The sequence below is a fragment of the Trichosurus vulpecula genome, chromosome 9, assembly GCF_011100635.1.
Source record: "Trichosurus vulpecula isolate mTriVul1 chromosome 9, mTriVul1.pri, whole genome shotgun sequence".
Taxonomy (NCBI): domain Eukaryota; kingdom Metazoa; phylum Chordata; class Mammalia; order Diprotodontia; family Phalangeridae; genus Trichosurus; species Trichosurus vulpecula.
Genome location: NC_050581.1, coordinates 189,403,221 through 189,416,041, shown reverse-complemented (window position 1 = coordinate 189,416,041; position 12,821 = coordinate 189,403,221). Strand labels below are relative to the sequence as shown.

Below are 12,821 nucleotides of genomic sequence, written 5' to 3'. Positions count from 1 at the left end.
TAATTTACGTTGAAGTTGCTGATTATTAAAACATGTTTCCTTGGTATAGAGCATTGTTTCAAATTCTTGATAACTTTTTTTTATCCCTTCAACCTCCCAAATGGAGACATCCCAAAGTAGTCTTTTTTGCTTATGTTCATCAAATACTCAAATGATGAAAAAAGCAAGTTTCTAGGATTAACTTCACGTTGCCTTTAGATTCAAGACGAGAACAATCCTCCCTTGCTTCCCTTGTCTCTTCAAGGAGAACCCGTTCCTCCACTGAAATTAAATTTTTTTGTTTTCTAGCTTAGTTTATGATGGGATAATCAATGACAATGTGGACAAATATTTCACATGTAAGACATCAACAATTCATATTTACAGAAGGTCTAAAAACTGATTTATTCCAAAACACACTTTATTCCATCCTTTTGCCGTTGACACTCTAGCCACACATATAGTTCAACAGAAGTAAATAAGTATTTATAAAATGCCTACTGTGTGCCACGCACTACGCTAAGTGCTTTACAAATATCTCATTTGATTCTTACAACCACCCTGGGAGATAGGTGCTATTGTTAACCCCATCTTACAGTTGAGGAAACTGAGGCAAACTGAAGCTGAGTGACTTGCCAAGGGCCACCCAGCTAGTAAGTGTCTGAGGCCAGATTTCAAATCAGGGCTTCCTGAGTCCAGGACCAATCTATCTACCAGGCCGCCTTGAGCCAAACAACATTCTCATTGCAGTAGATAGCTATGTCCAAAAATGAAGATAATATTGGTGCCTCCCTCCCAGGGTTGTACCCTTCCGCAAGTGGGGGCGCAGGACCTGGAGTCAGGAGGACCTCGGTTCAAATGTGACCTCAGATACTTCTTGACTGTGTGACACTGGGCAAGTCACTTCACCCTGTTTGCCTCCGTTTCTCCATCTGTAAATTGAGAAGGAAATGGAAAACCACCCCACTTCTCTGCCAAGAAGACCCCAAAAGTGGTCATGAAGAGTCAGATATGACCAAAATGACTAAACATCTTGCAAACTTTAAAGGGTCATATAAAGTTTGTTGTTGATCATCTACATTAACCCCCCAGGTCACCCAGATAGTAAGGGCAGAACTGGAACCTGAACCCAGATCTTGCTGCTCCAGGGCAGGACTGGAGGATGGAAAAGGAGGGACCACAGGAGGAGGCCCCGCCCCCTCCCCGGCGTCTCCTTTGAGGCCAGGTCTCCTGGGCAACGCAGGCCCCGCCTCCTGGCCCTTGGCTCCGCTCCTCCCCGCGGTGTAGGCCCCGCCCCTTCCTCGCCGGCCCCGCCTCCTCGTCCTCCCCGGCGGCGGGGGCCGGCCGGGGCGGGGCCGGGCGGGGCGGGATCAGGTGACGCGGAGGCGGAAGCGGCGAGGCGACGGCGGCGGGAGGGCCTAGCGGGGGCTGCCTCGGCGTCCCCTGTGGTCCTGAGCCCCGGGTCGGGCGGCCCATGGAGAAGGCCGGGGGGCGCAGCGGCCCGCGGGGGCCCGTGCTGCACATCGTGGTGGTGGGCTTCCACCACAAGAAGGGCTGCCAGGTGAGCGGGGGAGGGGCGTGGCGGGGGGCTCAGCCCCCCACCCACCCACGTGGGCCCGGCCCCACGTGTCCCCCGGCCCCCGCGTGTCTCCCCTCCCCCTTCTCGTGTGTCCCCCTGACTCTGTCCTGGCCTCCACCCCGCCCCCACCACCTGCCCCCCCCCCCACGTTTCCTGCCCACTTTTATGAAGCCCCTTCTGTGTACACTGAGTCACCAGGGCGGAGCAGACGTGAGCAGGCCCCTGCCCTCCAGACGCTTGGAGTCGCCTGGGGTTGAGGCTGGGGGCTCTGGAGACCTCCTCCGGCCTTGTTGGGTAGCAAAGAGTGCCCGGGACCTGGGGAGACTGGGGGCGGGGGCGGGAGGAAGTAGACATTCTCTCGTCTGTGGGCCTCCCCAGAGCCCCGGGTTTGGGGGTGTCTCCTCCACCGTGCCTAGTGGACACAAAGCTCTGACCTCAAGCCCGGCCCGACCCCACTTGACCGCGTGGCCTTGGGCCGGTCCCTTCTCTGAGCCTCGTACAGTGAGGGTACAGTGAGGATGTGGGCCTGAATGGAAGGCTCTGGATCTTTTCCCTCCCAGGTCTCTCCTGGTAGTGTGGAGACCCTCCTCCGAAGGACGCGTTTCAATGCAGACAGCAGAACCTATAGGGTTACATAGCAGACCAGGGGGCCTGGAAGGGCCCCATACTGTTCCCATCCAAGTGCACAGGTTCCCCCAGAAGCCTCTCCAGGGACCCCTGTGGGGCTCTCAGTGGACCCAGGGCCACGTCGTGATCTTCCAGGCCACTTCTAGCTTTGACCACCTCTGACCTTACCACTTGTCTTCCCTTCTGCAGTTGGATGACTGGCTTTGCAGCCCCCACTTTCCTCCATGAAGTGATGGGGTGGTCCAGGGCCATAGTTCACTGTAAGAGCTGTCTCAGGTAGGCCCTATCTATGGGGTTTCTCTAGAGCCTCAGGGCAGCAGCCCAGGATCGCACTGGTTCTGGGCTCTGGGAAGCTGCTCCTTCTGGAGCCTCTCACAGTGGCTCCAGTAGCTGTGTTGGACTCCGATTGTTGCTCCTGCTTGGGCCTCTTGGACTCTTAGTTGGACTTATGTGTGTTGATATTAGGGGTGTGTTTCCTTCACAATGATGAGGCATAGTAGAATTTCTATTTTCTGTTCACCGTGGTGTGACTGGCACCATGGATTCTCCAGCATCCTTCTAGTGAGTTGGAAAGGCTTTGAGGAGGAACACTTGGCTGTCCTGGGGGGGGGGGGGGGTCTGTCTGTTTTCTGAGGCCGTGATTCACTGAATCACCAGGTTGATTTCCAGGGTGGTGAATTTTTTGGCCAAATGAAATTCTTATAGACCATCTCCTAAGATGTACAAGTTTCGCAATCTCTGTTGATGAGGGAAAGCCCCCAGCCAAGAAAATCACAGAGAATTGAGATGCATTTGCCTTGTAAATCATTTTCAGATATGAAAACATGTTTTAACTTGTTTAGCAGTTCTTTTATCTCATGAGTATTTGAATTGGGAACCCAGTAGAGGAATAATCAGAAGTTGGATTCTGTATCAAAAGAGACAGAAGGCCACAAAGCCATAACGTACAATAAACTGAGAAGAGCCCATACTCTGTATCAACAGTTACCCCGATTTATCACTCAACTAGCACTCATTAACTGCGCCCTGCGTTCTCTACATTGTGAGAGGTACTTGGGGTACAAAGACAAAAGTGAAGGTCCTTGTTCTCCAGAAACTTCTGTTCCAGATACCAAAGCACATTCCAGAACAGTTTTTGTTACAGAAATCCTAAGAGCTCCAGTATTTAGGCCTGGACATGGAGATGACTTATTCTAGCCCCATCAGAGGCTAAGTAATCTACCCAAGGTCATGGGATAAGAACAAGTGATATTCAGCCCCTTCAAGGTGCAGAAGCCTTTGCCAGCATGACCTTGTTTGAGCCTCAGTGCAATTATCCCCCTTTTCCTGATGAGGAAACAGGATTCATCAGTACGTTGAGTCAGAAGCATGATTTGAACCCAGGTCTCTCCTGGCTGCAAGTCAAGCTTGTTCTCCACCTCACTGCCTCAGGTGTCAAACAGAGGGGCTAACAATGGATTAATCATTTGAGTACAAATAGTTGGTATCTCATCCCTGTCCTTGAGGTAAAAAGCATATGAGCTGTTAAGGAGGAAGTTTGAAAAAAGCTCCAGGGGAACAAAAATGAGTAAAAAAATAGGGACTTAGGTTTGGAAAGAAGAGAATTGAGAGGCCAGCTTGGTGGATGGAGAGCAAAGCCGACTGGCCTACTAAGAGAGGCAGACTTTGCATCAGAGGACCTACCCGCTCCTCACACTCTGGGGCACTCACTCTCCTCTCTGGAAGACTGCCTGCCAAAGAAAGGTGCTTCCCAGGCAGTAATAAAGGGCTGGGGATTAACCTTGGGAGGCCAGCTTTTCAATCCAATCCACATTTTTATTATAAACTTGATAACTATCAACAGAAACAAGTAATCTGATGAGTACACAAAGACTGAAATCTTCCATAAGGCTACAACCACACACTAACATCTAGCAAAGTTAGGATTAAACAACAAAGGATACCTCTGCTGCATCTCCTTCCAAATGTGTCTGAAGCTGGAAGTTCCGTTCCCTTTGGCTTTGTGTGTGAATGTGTGGTCGTTGTGTGTATGGGGCTGGGGGGCCGGGGTTGGTCTGATTCTGCTGATCACTTTCCTTAACAAGAAAGGAATTCCCCTTGTGGGATCTCCTTCCACCAATACTTTCCTGTCCAACCCCTTCATTTGGCTGACAAACAAATGGAACCCTAGAGAATTTCGTTTATGGGCCCAGAGCCATACAGGTAGTGAGTACATGGTCATCTGGAATTCCTGCTCACAGAGTCTGCCTGAGAAAGGGGAGAAAGGGAAGAAAGGTACTGAAGCATAGATTGGAAGGATGATGGAGGAAGCCGGGCCTTGGACATCACTTCAGCGCTTCATTGAGCGTGTTGGGCAGGACACCAATTATGTTTCCTTCCTGGGTATAAATCGGAAAATCATTTGTTGTTCTACTCCAAATAATAACTGACCCAAGTAGTTTTTTAAAACTTGCAAAGCACTTTATAGATTATCAGAACCTCACAGCCACCTGTGAGATAATGGTCATTGTTCTCCCCATGTTACAGATGATGAAACCAAAGCTCAGTTCCTAGATTAGCAGCCCATGATCACACAGCGTGGGTCTGGAATGAGGCCTTCTAGACTCCAAGTCCAGTGGTCTTTCCACTAGACCATACTGCCTCTAGAATGTAATCATCTTGATTGTCAGTTATATTGGTTGACACACCCATACAGTTTATTACTTAAAATACCTACAATGTGGTTATCTCTGGTTATCTGGTTAACCAACAGTTTCTTAACCTAAAATACCAAGAAAGATTTAGATCTCTAAAGGATTTGCTTAGCTGTTTTGATTGGGAGATAAAGGATGGTTAAGGTGGTTAAAAGTGTCAAGAAAAGGCCTGTGATCCCATAATCACACTCCCCATGCTTAACCCCCTCCCCATTTATTTTGAATTTATTACTATGTTTTGTCTTGATGCAAAAGATGCTTCTCAACAAGCGCCCAAACAAATCCTGCAACGAAGTACAAGTAACAAAGACGTGAGAAGATCACGGGTAGAACAGATGTGGAGACTTAGCCTTTAGAACTGGATGTCCTTAACTGAACGAGTTATCTTTCTCCCCAACCTTCCCCTCTTCCTTCCTTCCTTCCTTATGACCACCGTCCTGCCTAGTCTTTCAACCAAGGCACTTTTCACCTGTGACTCCTCACTCTTACACACGGGCCCATATCTGATCGGTTACCAAATCCGGTTGTTTATTCTTTTCCAGCCTCTCTTCCATGAGTCCTCTTCTCTCCTCTGATACTGTCATTCCCTGGTGCAGTCCCTTGTCACCTCATGCCTGGACTCTTGCCAAACATTCTGGTGGGTCTCCCTGCCTTAAGTGTCTCCTCACTCCAGTCCACCCACCACTCAGTTGTCAAATTGATGTTGAAAGCAAAGTTACCTCCCTCTGCAGTAAACTCCAGTGGCTCCCTGTTATCTCCAGGGTCAGATAGGGACTTCCATGCTTGACTCTTTAAGCCCTTCATATCCTGCCCCCTTCCCACCTTTCCAGTCTTCTTACACCTTCCTCTTCCCCCGTACTCTTCGATCCAGCGATGCTGATCTCCTCGCTATTCCTTCATCTCTATACTTATCTCCCAGCTCTGGGCATTTTCTCTAGCTATCCCCAGTACCTGGAAGGATCTCCCTCCTCATCTCCACCTCCTGGCCTCCCTGGCTTCCTTCAAGCCCTAGCTAAGAGTCCATCTTCTGTAAGAAGTTTTTCCTGACTCCCCCTTAATGCTTATGCCTCTGTCTGAGATTAGCTCCCGTGTCTCCTGGATGTATCTTGTCTGTGCAACATTGTGTGCAAGGTATCTCCCCCATTCCACTGAGCTCCTTGAAGGCAGGGGCTGTTTTGGTCTTCTTTGTATCATCACAGTGGCCAGAGCAGAGTAAGGTGCTTAATAAAGATGTTGGCTTGACTTGAGTCCAGCTGTCTCATTTTACAAATGAGGGAATCCAGGTAGGCAGTGGAGAAGATTTACTCCAGGTCCCACAGCCAGGAAGTAGCTTGGGGAGAGGTTGAACCCAGGTCCTCCAGACTCCAGGTTCAGCTCTCTGGCCTTTGATTTCGGTGTGAACACCGAGTTGTGCTTTCTGAACCAGAGGGATGCTGCTGCAGCTCCCATCTGTCCTTCGGTCTCACTTCATGCCCAGCTTCTCATGTCTCCCAGACTCCAGCCCTCCCAGCACAAGGCAGCCCAACATACTCACTTACCACAGCTTGTTCAGCAGTTCTCCACTCACCAGACATGCTTCCTAGGTTCTCACTGTGGGACAAGCTAGTCTTCAGGGAATAGCTTCAAGGTTCTAGGCCAATAGTGGAACCTCTGGGCCAGCATATAGGAACAAGTTAGTCACTTTTCCTGTTTAATTCCTAGAATGGCCAAAGCGTCCACAGCTTTCTCAGCCCCTCTTGGTTACTTTAATTATTGTTCACCTTTTTTTTAATGCAGTATATTTTTATTTATTTCATTAAATATTTGCCAGTTACATATAAAAAATTTCTAAGCTTTTTTTTAAATTTTGAGTTCTAAATTCTCTCCCTCCCTTCCACCCCTCCCCTGTCCTTAAGAAGGCAAACAAAAGTTTTTTAAAAGTGTGTTTCAATCTCCATTCAGAGTTAATCAGTTTTCTCTCTGGAGGTAAATAACATGTTTCATTATGGGCCCTTTGGAATTGTCTTAGATCATTATCTTGATCAGAGTAGCTAAGTATTTCACATTTGATCATCCTTGCACTGTTGCTATTACTGGGCATGATGTTCTCCTGGTTCTGCTCCCTTTACTTTGCATCATTTCTTATAAGTCTTCCCAGGTTGTTCTCCCACCTCCCCGCCACCTTGTCATTTCTTACAGCACAATAGTATTCCATTACATTCATATACTACAACTTGTTCGGTCATTCTCCAGTTGATGGACATCTCTTCAACTTCCAATTTTTTCCAGCACAGAAAGAACTACTATAAATATTATTGTACAAATAGATCTTTTTCCCTTTTCTTTGATTTCTTCAGGATACAGGCCTTGTAGTGGGTCAAAGGGTATGCCCAATTTTATAGCTCCTTGAGCATCATTTCAAATTGCTCTCCAGAATGGTTGGACCGGTTCACAACTCCACCAGCAGTGCATTAGTATCCAGGTTTTTCCACATCCCCTCTAGCATTTGTCATTTTCCTTTTCTCTTATGTTAGCCAATCTGATAGGTGTGAGGTCATACCTCAGAGTTGTTTTAATTTTCATTTCTTTATGCAATTTTTAGAGCATTTTTCATATGGCTATTGACAGCTTTAATTTCTTCTGCAAACTAACTGTTCCTTATCCTTTGACTAATTATCACCTGGGGAATGATGCAGTTTTAGAAATTTGGCTCAGTTGCCTATATATTTGAGAAATGAGGTCTTTATCAGAGAAACTTGCTGTAAATTTTTTTTCTGTTTCCTATTTTCCTTCTAATTTTGGTTGCATTAGTTTTGTTTGTGGAAAAGCTTTTTAATTTCATGTAACCAACAGTATTTTACTTCCCATGATCTTCTCTGTCTCTTGTTTGGTCATAAACTCTTCCCTTATCCATAGATCTGACATACATTTTTGCATGCTCCCCTGATATCACTCTTTATGTCTCATTTATCCATTGTGACTTTATCTTGATATACAGTGTGAGTGGTTGGTCTATGTCTATGTTCTGCCAAACTACTTTCTAGTTTTCCCAGCAATTTTTGTCAGATGGTGAGTCCTTACCCCAGTCTTTGAGTATATCTTTGATCTTTTGAGTTTATCAAACACTAGATTATGATGGTCATTTACTACTGTGCATTGTTTACCTAATCTGTTCCACCCATCCACCACTCTGTTTCTTAGTCAGTACCAGATTGTTTTTGATGATTACTGCTTTGTAAAATAGTTTGAAATCTGGAACTGCCAATCTGCCTTCCTTCACATTTTTTTTCATTGATTCCCTTAATATTCTTGGCCATTTATTCTTCCAGATGAATTTTGTTTTTATTTTTTGTAGCTCCTTAAAATAGTAGTTTGATTGGTATGGCATTGAATAAGTAAATTAACTTAGGTGGAATTGTCATGTTTATTATCTTGGCTCAGTCTACCCATGAACAATTAATATTTGTTCAGTTTCGATTCGCCTTTATTTGTGTGAAGAGCATTTTGTGATTGTATTCATGTAGTCCCTGGATTTGTCTTGGCAGGTAGAGTCCCAAGTATTTTATATTGTTTGCAGTTATTTTAAATGGAATTTCTCTTTCTATCTCTTGCTGCTGAGTTTTGTTGGTAGTATCTAGAAATGCTGATGATTTGTTTGGGTTTATTTTACATCCTGCAACTTTGCTAAAGTTAATTGTTTCAGCTAGTTTTTAGTTGATTCTCTAGGGTTCTCTAAGTATAACATCATATCATCTGCAAAGATTGATAATTTTGTTTTCTCATTGCCTGTTTTATTCCTTCAATTTCTTTTTCTTGTCTTATTGCTATAGCTAGCGTTTCTAGAACAATTTTGAATAATAGTGGTGATAATGGACATCCTTTCTTCACACCTCATCTTATTGGGAAGGCTTATCCCCATTATAGATAATGTTTGCTCTTGATATTAGATAGATCTTACTTATCATTGTAAGAAAGGTTCCATTTGTCCCCATACTTTCTAGTGTTTTTAGTAGGAATGGGTGTTGTATTTTGTCAAAGGCTTTTTCTGCATTTATTGATGTAATCATATTTTTTTTGTTGTTTGTATTATTGATTATGGTCAGTTATACTGATAGTTTTCCTAATATTAAACCAGCCCTACATTCCAGGTATAAATCCCACCCGGCCATAGTGTACAATCTTTGTTACATATTGCTGTAATCTCCTTGATAGTTTTTTTTATTAAAAATTTTGCATTGATATTCATTAAGGAAACTGGTCTATAGTTTTCTTTCTCTGTATTTGCTATCCTTGATTTAGGTATCAAAACCATATTTGTGTTATATAAGGAATTTGGTAGGACTCATTTATCTGTTTTTTCCAGTAGTTTACATAGTATTGGAATTAATTGTTCCTTAAACATTTGGTAGAATTCACTTGTAAATCCATTTGGTGTTGGGAATTTTTCCTTAGGGAGCTCATTTGTGGCTTGTTTAACTTCTTTTTTTAAGATAGGGTTATTTAAGTATTCTATTTCCTCTTCTGTTAATCTGGGCAGTTTATATTTTTGCAATTATTCATCCATTTCACTTAGATTATCAGTTTTGCTGCCATATATTTGGGCAAAATATCTCCTTATAATTTCTTTAATTTCATCTTCATTGGTGGTGCATTCAGCTGTTTCATTTTTGATACTAGTAATTCGGTTTTCTTCATTCTTTTTTTAAAATAAAAGTAACCAATGGTTTATTTTATTGGATTTTCTAACATTCAGTTTTATTAATTTCTCCTTTTATTTTTAGGATTTTCATTTTGGTGTTTAATTGGGGATTTTAAATTTGTTCTTTTTCTAGTTTTTTTAGTTGCATACCTAATTTATTGATCTGCTATTTCTCTCTTTTATTAATGTGCACCTTTAGTGATATAAAATTTTCATTAACGTACTTCTTTGGCTGCATCTCACAAATTTTAGGTATGCTTTTATAGAGATCATCAGGTGAGAATGTCTTCCAATGAAGGCATTTTTTATGAGTCTCAGAAACTAGAGGAAGGATCATTTGTGCCATAATTTTGTCAGGATATAATTTGTGGCAGCAATATTTTTTTCAGCTTTGTATTTTGGTGTGTTGTAAACAGAGAGAAAATGATTGGATATTATAATAATCAAACATCTCTGGTGATTTTATTTTTATTTTTATTTGGGTCGAGCTAGTGAAAGTAAATATCAATTTTTGGTGTTAGTAACAGTACTCCAGAAATGTTCGCCGCTTATATATCAAATAACTTACTAGTTCACATGTTAAATTGACATTCACTGTTTGAAGTCATTTCATTCTTGATTTATATGTTAACCCAACCCTTTCTTTTCCTCTGTCAGTCTTTTTTTTAATGTAACATTTCATTAGGTTTCCCTCCCCCTTCCTTAATTTTTTGCACCTGTTCAGACATGACATTCTTTGGTTAGAACTTGGTCCTTTTCCTTGAGATCAAGGTGGAGATGTATGTCAGTGTGTCTCTAGCCTTGTGCTTGAGCCCTATTGGTTTTGTGTCAGTAATGTTGGAAGAGGTGACTGGCATTGGAGTCAGGTTCAACAGACCCTTTCAGGAATTGATCAGGAAAAACATAACCAGGGGAGACTAAGAAAACTTTCTATCTCTGAAGTTTTTGGGGCACCTTCTGAAATTCTGACTTCTCTGCTTCACCAAACCAACTCTGATGTGCTGTACCTAACCAAGCTTCTCAGTTTCCTTTATCGTCAGTCCGTTCTGTCACCCACTGCCAAAGGAACCAACCCTGGTGGGTCTACACCTACTCAGGCTCATCAGTTTCCTTTATTCCCAACCCATTCTGGCACCCACTGCCAAAAAAAATCACTCTGGGACAATACTGAAATATTCAAAGGGAGCTTTTCCCAGCCCTTAGCACAGTACCTGGCACATAGTAGGCATTTAGTAAATGTTTATTGACTGACTGGTCTGTTTTTCCTACCCCGTGGAACAGACAAGGATGTTTATTCCTCCTTGCAGTAGGACGAATTCACTCAGTGCTTGGAGAGGCATTTAAATTTTTAGATATGTGGGGATAGGGGATTGATAGATAATCGATGGGTTCTTATTGGCTACTTTTAAGGAGGACAGTGGATCAAAGCAAGGCTGTTTGTTTTCTGGACTAAAACCAGTTCTGGCAAGTATATGAGCTTGTCAACTTTTTGGTTTGATGACTAACATAACAAAGATTTGTCATGTTTGCAGACTTCCTTCACATGGTGAAGCTCTCTGGCTCTACCATTCTCTACTGGAAAAGCATGATTGATGACTCAATCCATGATCCTGTGATATCCAAGGTTATTACAACTTTAATATTATGAGAGTTTATGATACTTAGACAATATTCTTCTGGTGTGCTGTGTGACTATGAGTCATGGAAACTACAGTCTCCAAAGAATCACAATCGTGAGTGACTCAAAGGGCAAAGAAGTGTCAGTATTCTGTGGCCTATTACCAGCAATGATTTCAAGAAGTAGTGGGATAAATAAAAAATGTAGGATTGGAAAAAAGAAATGGGTCATGAGGTCAGAGCAAGGGACACATGTGGCCAGTCCAGGTGCTTTGCTAGTACCCACAGGTTGTTAAAAGATGTGGGGACAGAGAAAATGGGTTATTGCTGACAAGGGTCCCCAGGGAAAGGACCAAGCTCCCACCTCATTTCAACCTGGGCTCTGAGAACTTGTTTTAAAAAATATTTTGTAAACTGCCTTTCAAGATAATTTCCTTTGGAATCCTATGTGTTTGATTTTGTGCATTTAAAAACATTCTGAGAAGGGGCCCATAGGCTTTACCCCCTTTGCCCAAGGGTTCTATGACATGAAAGAGGGTAAGTAGCCCTAGACTCGAGGAAGGCTTCCTGAATGTGTGGTAGAAGCTATGGAAGGATGTAAGCAAGAGGCATAAGGTTGAAAAGGTGCATAATTCACCACCAACATGTAATGATTGAAAGAATAGACATTGCTACCTATCCTTATGGGAACATAATGCTTGTTGCGGGACACCAGAAAAGACCCTGCTAGTCCTAGGGGCCAACTTTCTATAACGCTGAATTCTCCCCTTAGGGCATAGATTCTTAAACTGGAATCTCTGAACTTAGGGGTTTTTTAAAAATATTTTGAGATCTATATTTCAACAATATAATTGGTTTCTATAGTACATAGTTCTGTATACTATGCTTTATGGATTAAAAAAGGTAATTCTGAGAAGGCATCCATAGGCTTCCCCAGACTCCCAAAGCAGCGGCAGGGCCACAAAAATGGTAAGATCGCCTAGACTAGATCTTCTTGCCTTTTGTCTCAAGACTTTGATCTCAAAATACTAAGAGAGAAGGGAGACTTCAAGCCTTTGGAGTGATTTATTCTGGATCATTGAGTTTGTAATCATTTGGATTTATGTAACATTTTTTAAAAGTTTATCTTTTTCTAAACTTAAACACTAAATAAAATGGACATTTCCAAATACATAGATCAGAAAAAGATTTTAGATCCCTGTTATGTGTAATTTGCTTCTCTTTTTTCATATGAAGTATAACCATAGCTTTCAGCCTGTTCTCTTTCTGCAGTAGACACACACACACGCACATGCACACACAGTCCCCACTTTGTTTTACAAAGTTTTTATAGGTATCCTTCCCTTTTGACTCCACCACTCAGTTGTGTGGGTGGTCTGTAGTGAAAGTATTACATACATATCTCCATTTTACAGATTTGGGGTTCTGTAGGGTCATATTAGCAGTAAGTGACAGATTTCCTGGATTTAACCTCAGATGTCTTCTGTTGGAATCCACCATTGTCTACACTCTACCAGGCTTTGTGTTTATTAGATCTTATAGCCATCTTTTCTAGGAAGAGGGTAGGAGGAAACACAGGGACCCTGGGCATGGAAGGCGGTCCTAAAGGACTAGAGAAAAGGTTTCCAGGCCACTCACCTCCCCAATA

General features: G+C 43.1%; 1 protein-coding gene across 1 annotated transcript in view; it reads left to right on the top strand.

Moving 5' to 3' along the window:
- Nucleotides 1-1,381: 1,381 nt before the first annotated feature.
- The window catches only part of AVL9 (AVL9 cell migration associated), a 70,232-nt gene continuing 58,792 nt past the window's right edge, over nucleotides 1,382-12,821 (top strand). Inside the window, exon 1 of the mRNA XM_036738387.1 lies at nucleotides 1,382-1,540. Within this exon, the coding sequence (XP_036594282.1) occupies nucleotides 1,454-1,540 (87 nt within the window). The 5' untranslated portion in view covers nucleotides 1,382-1,453. The remainder of the gene's footprint in view (nucleotides 1,541-12,821) is intronic.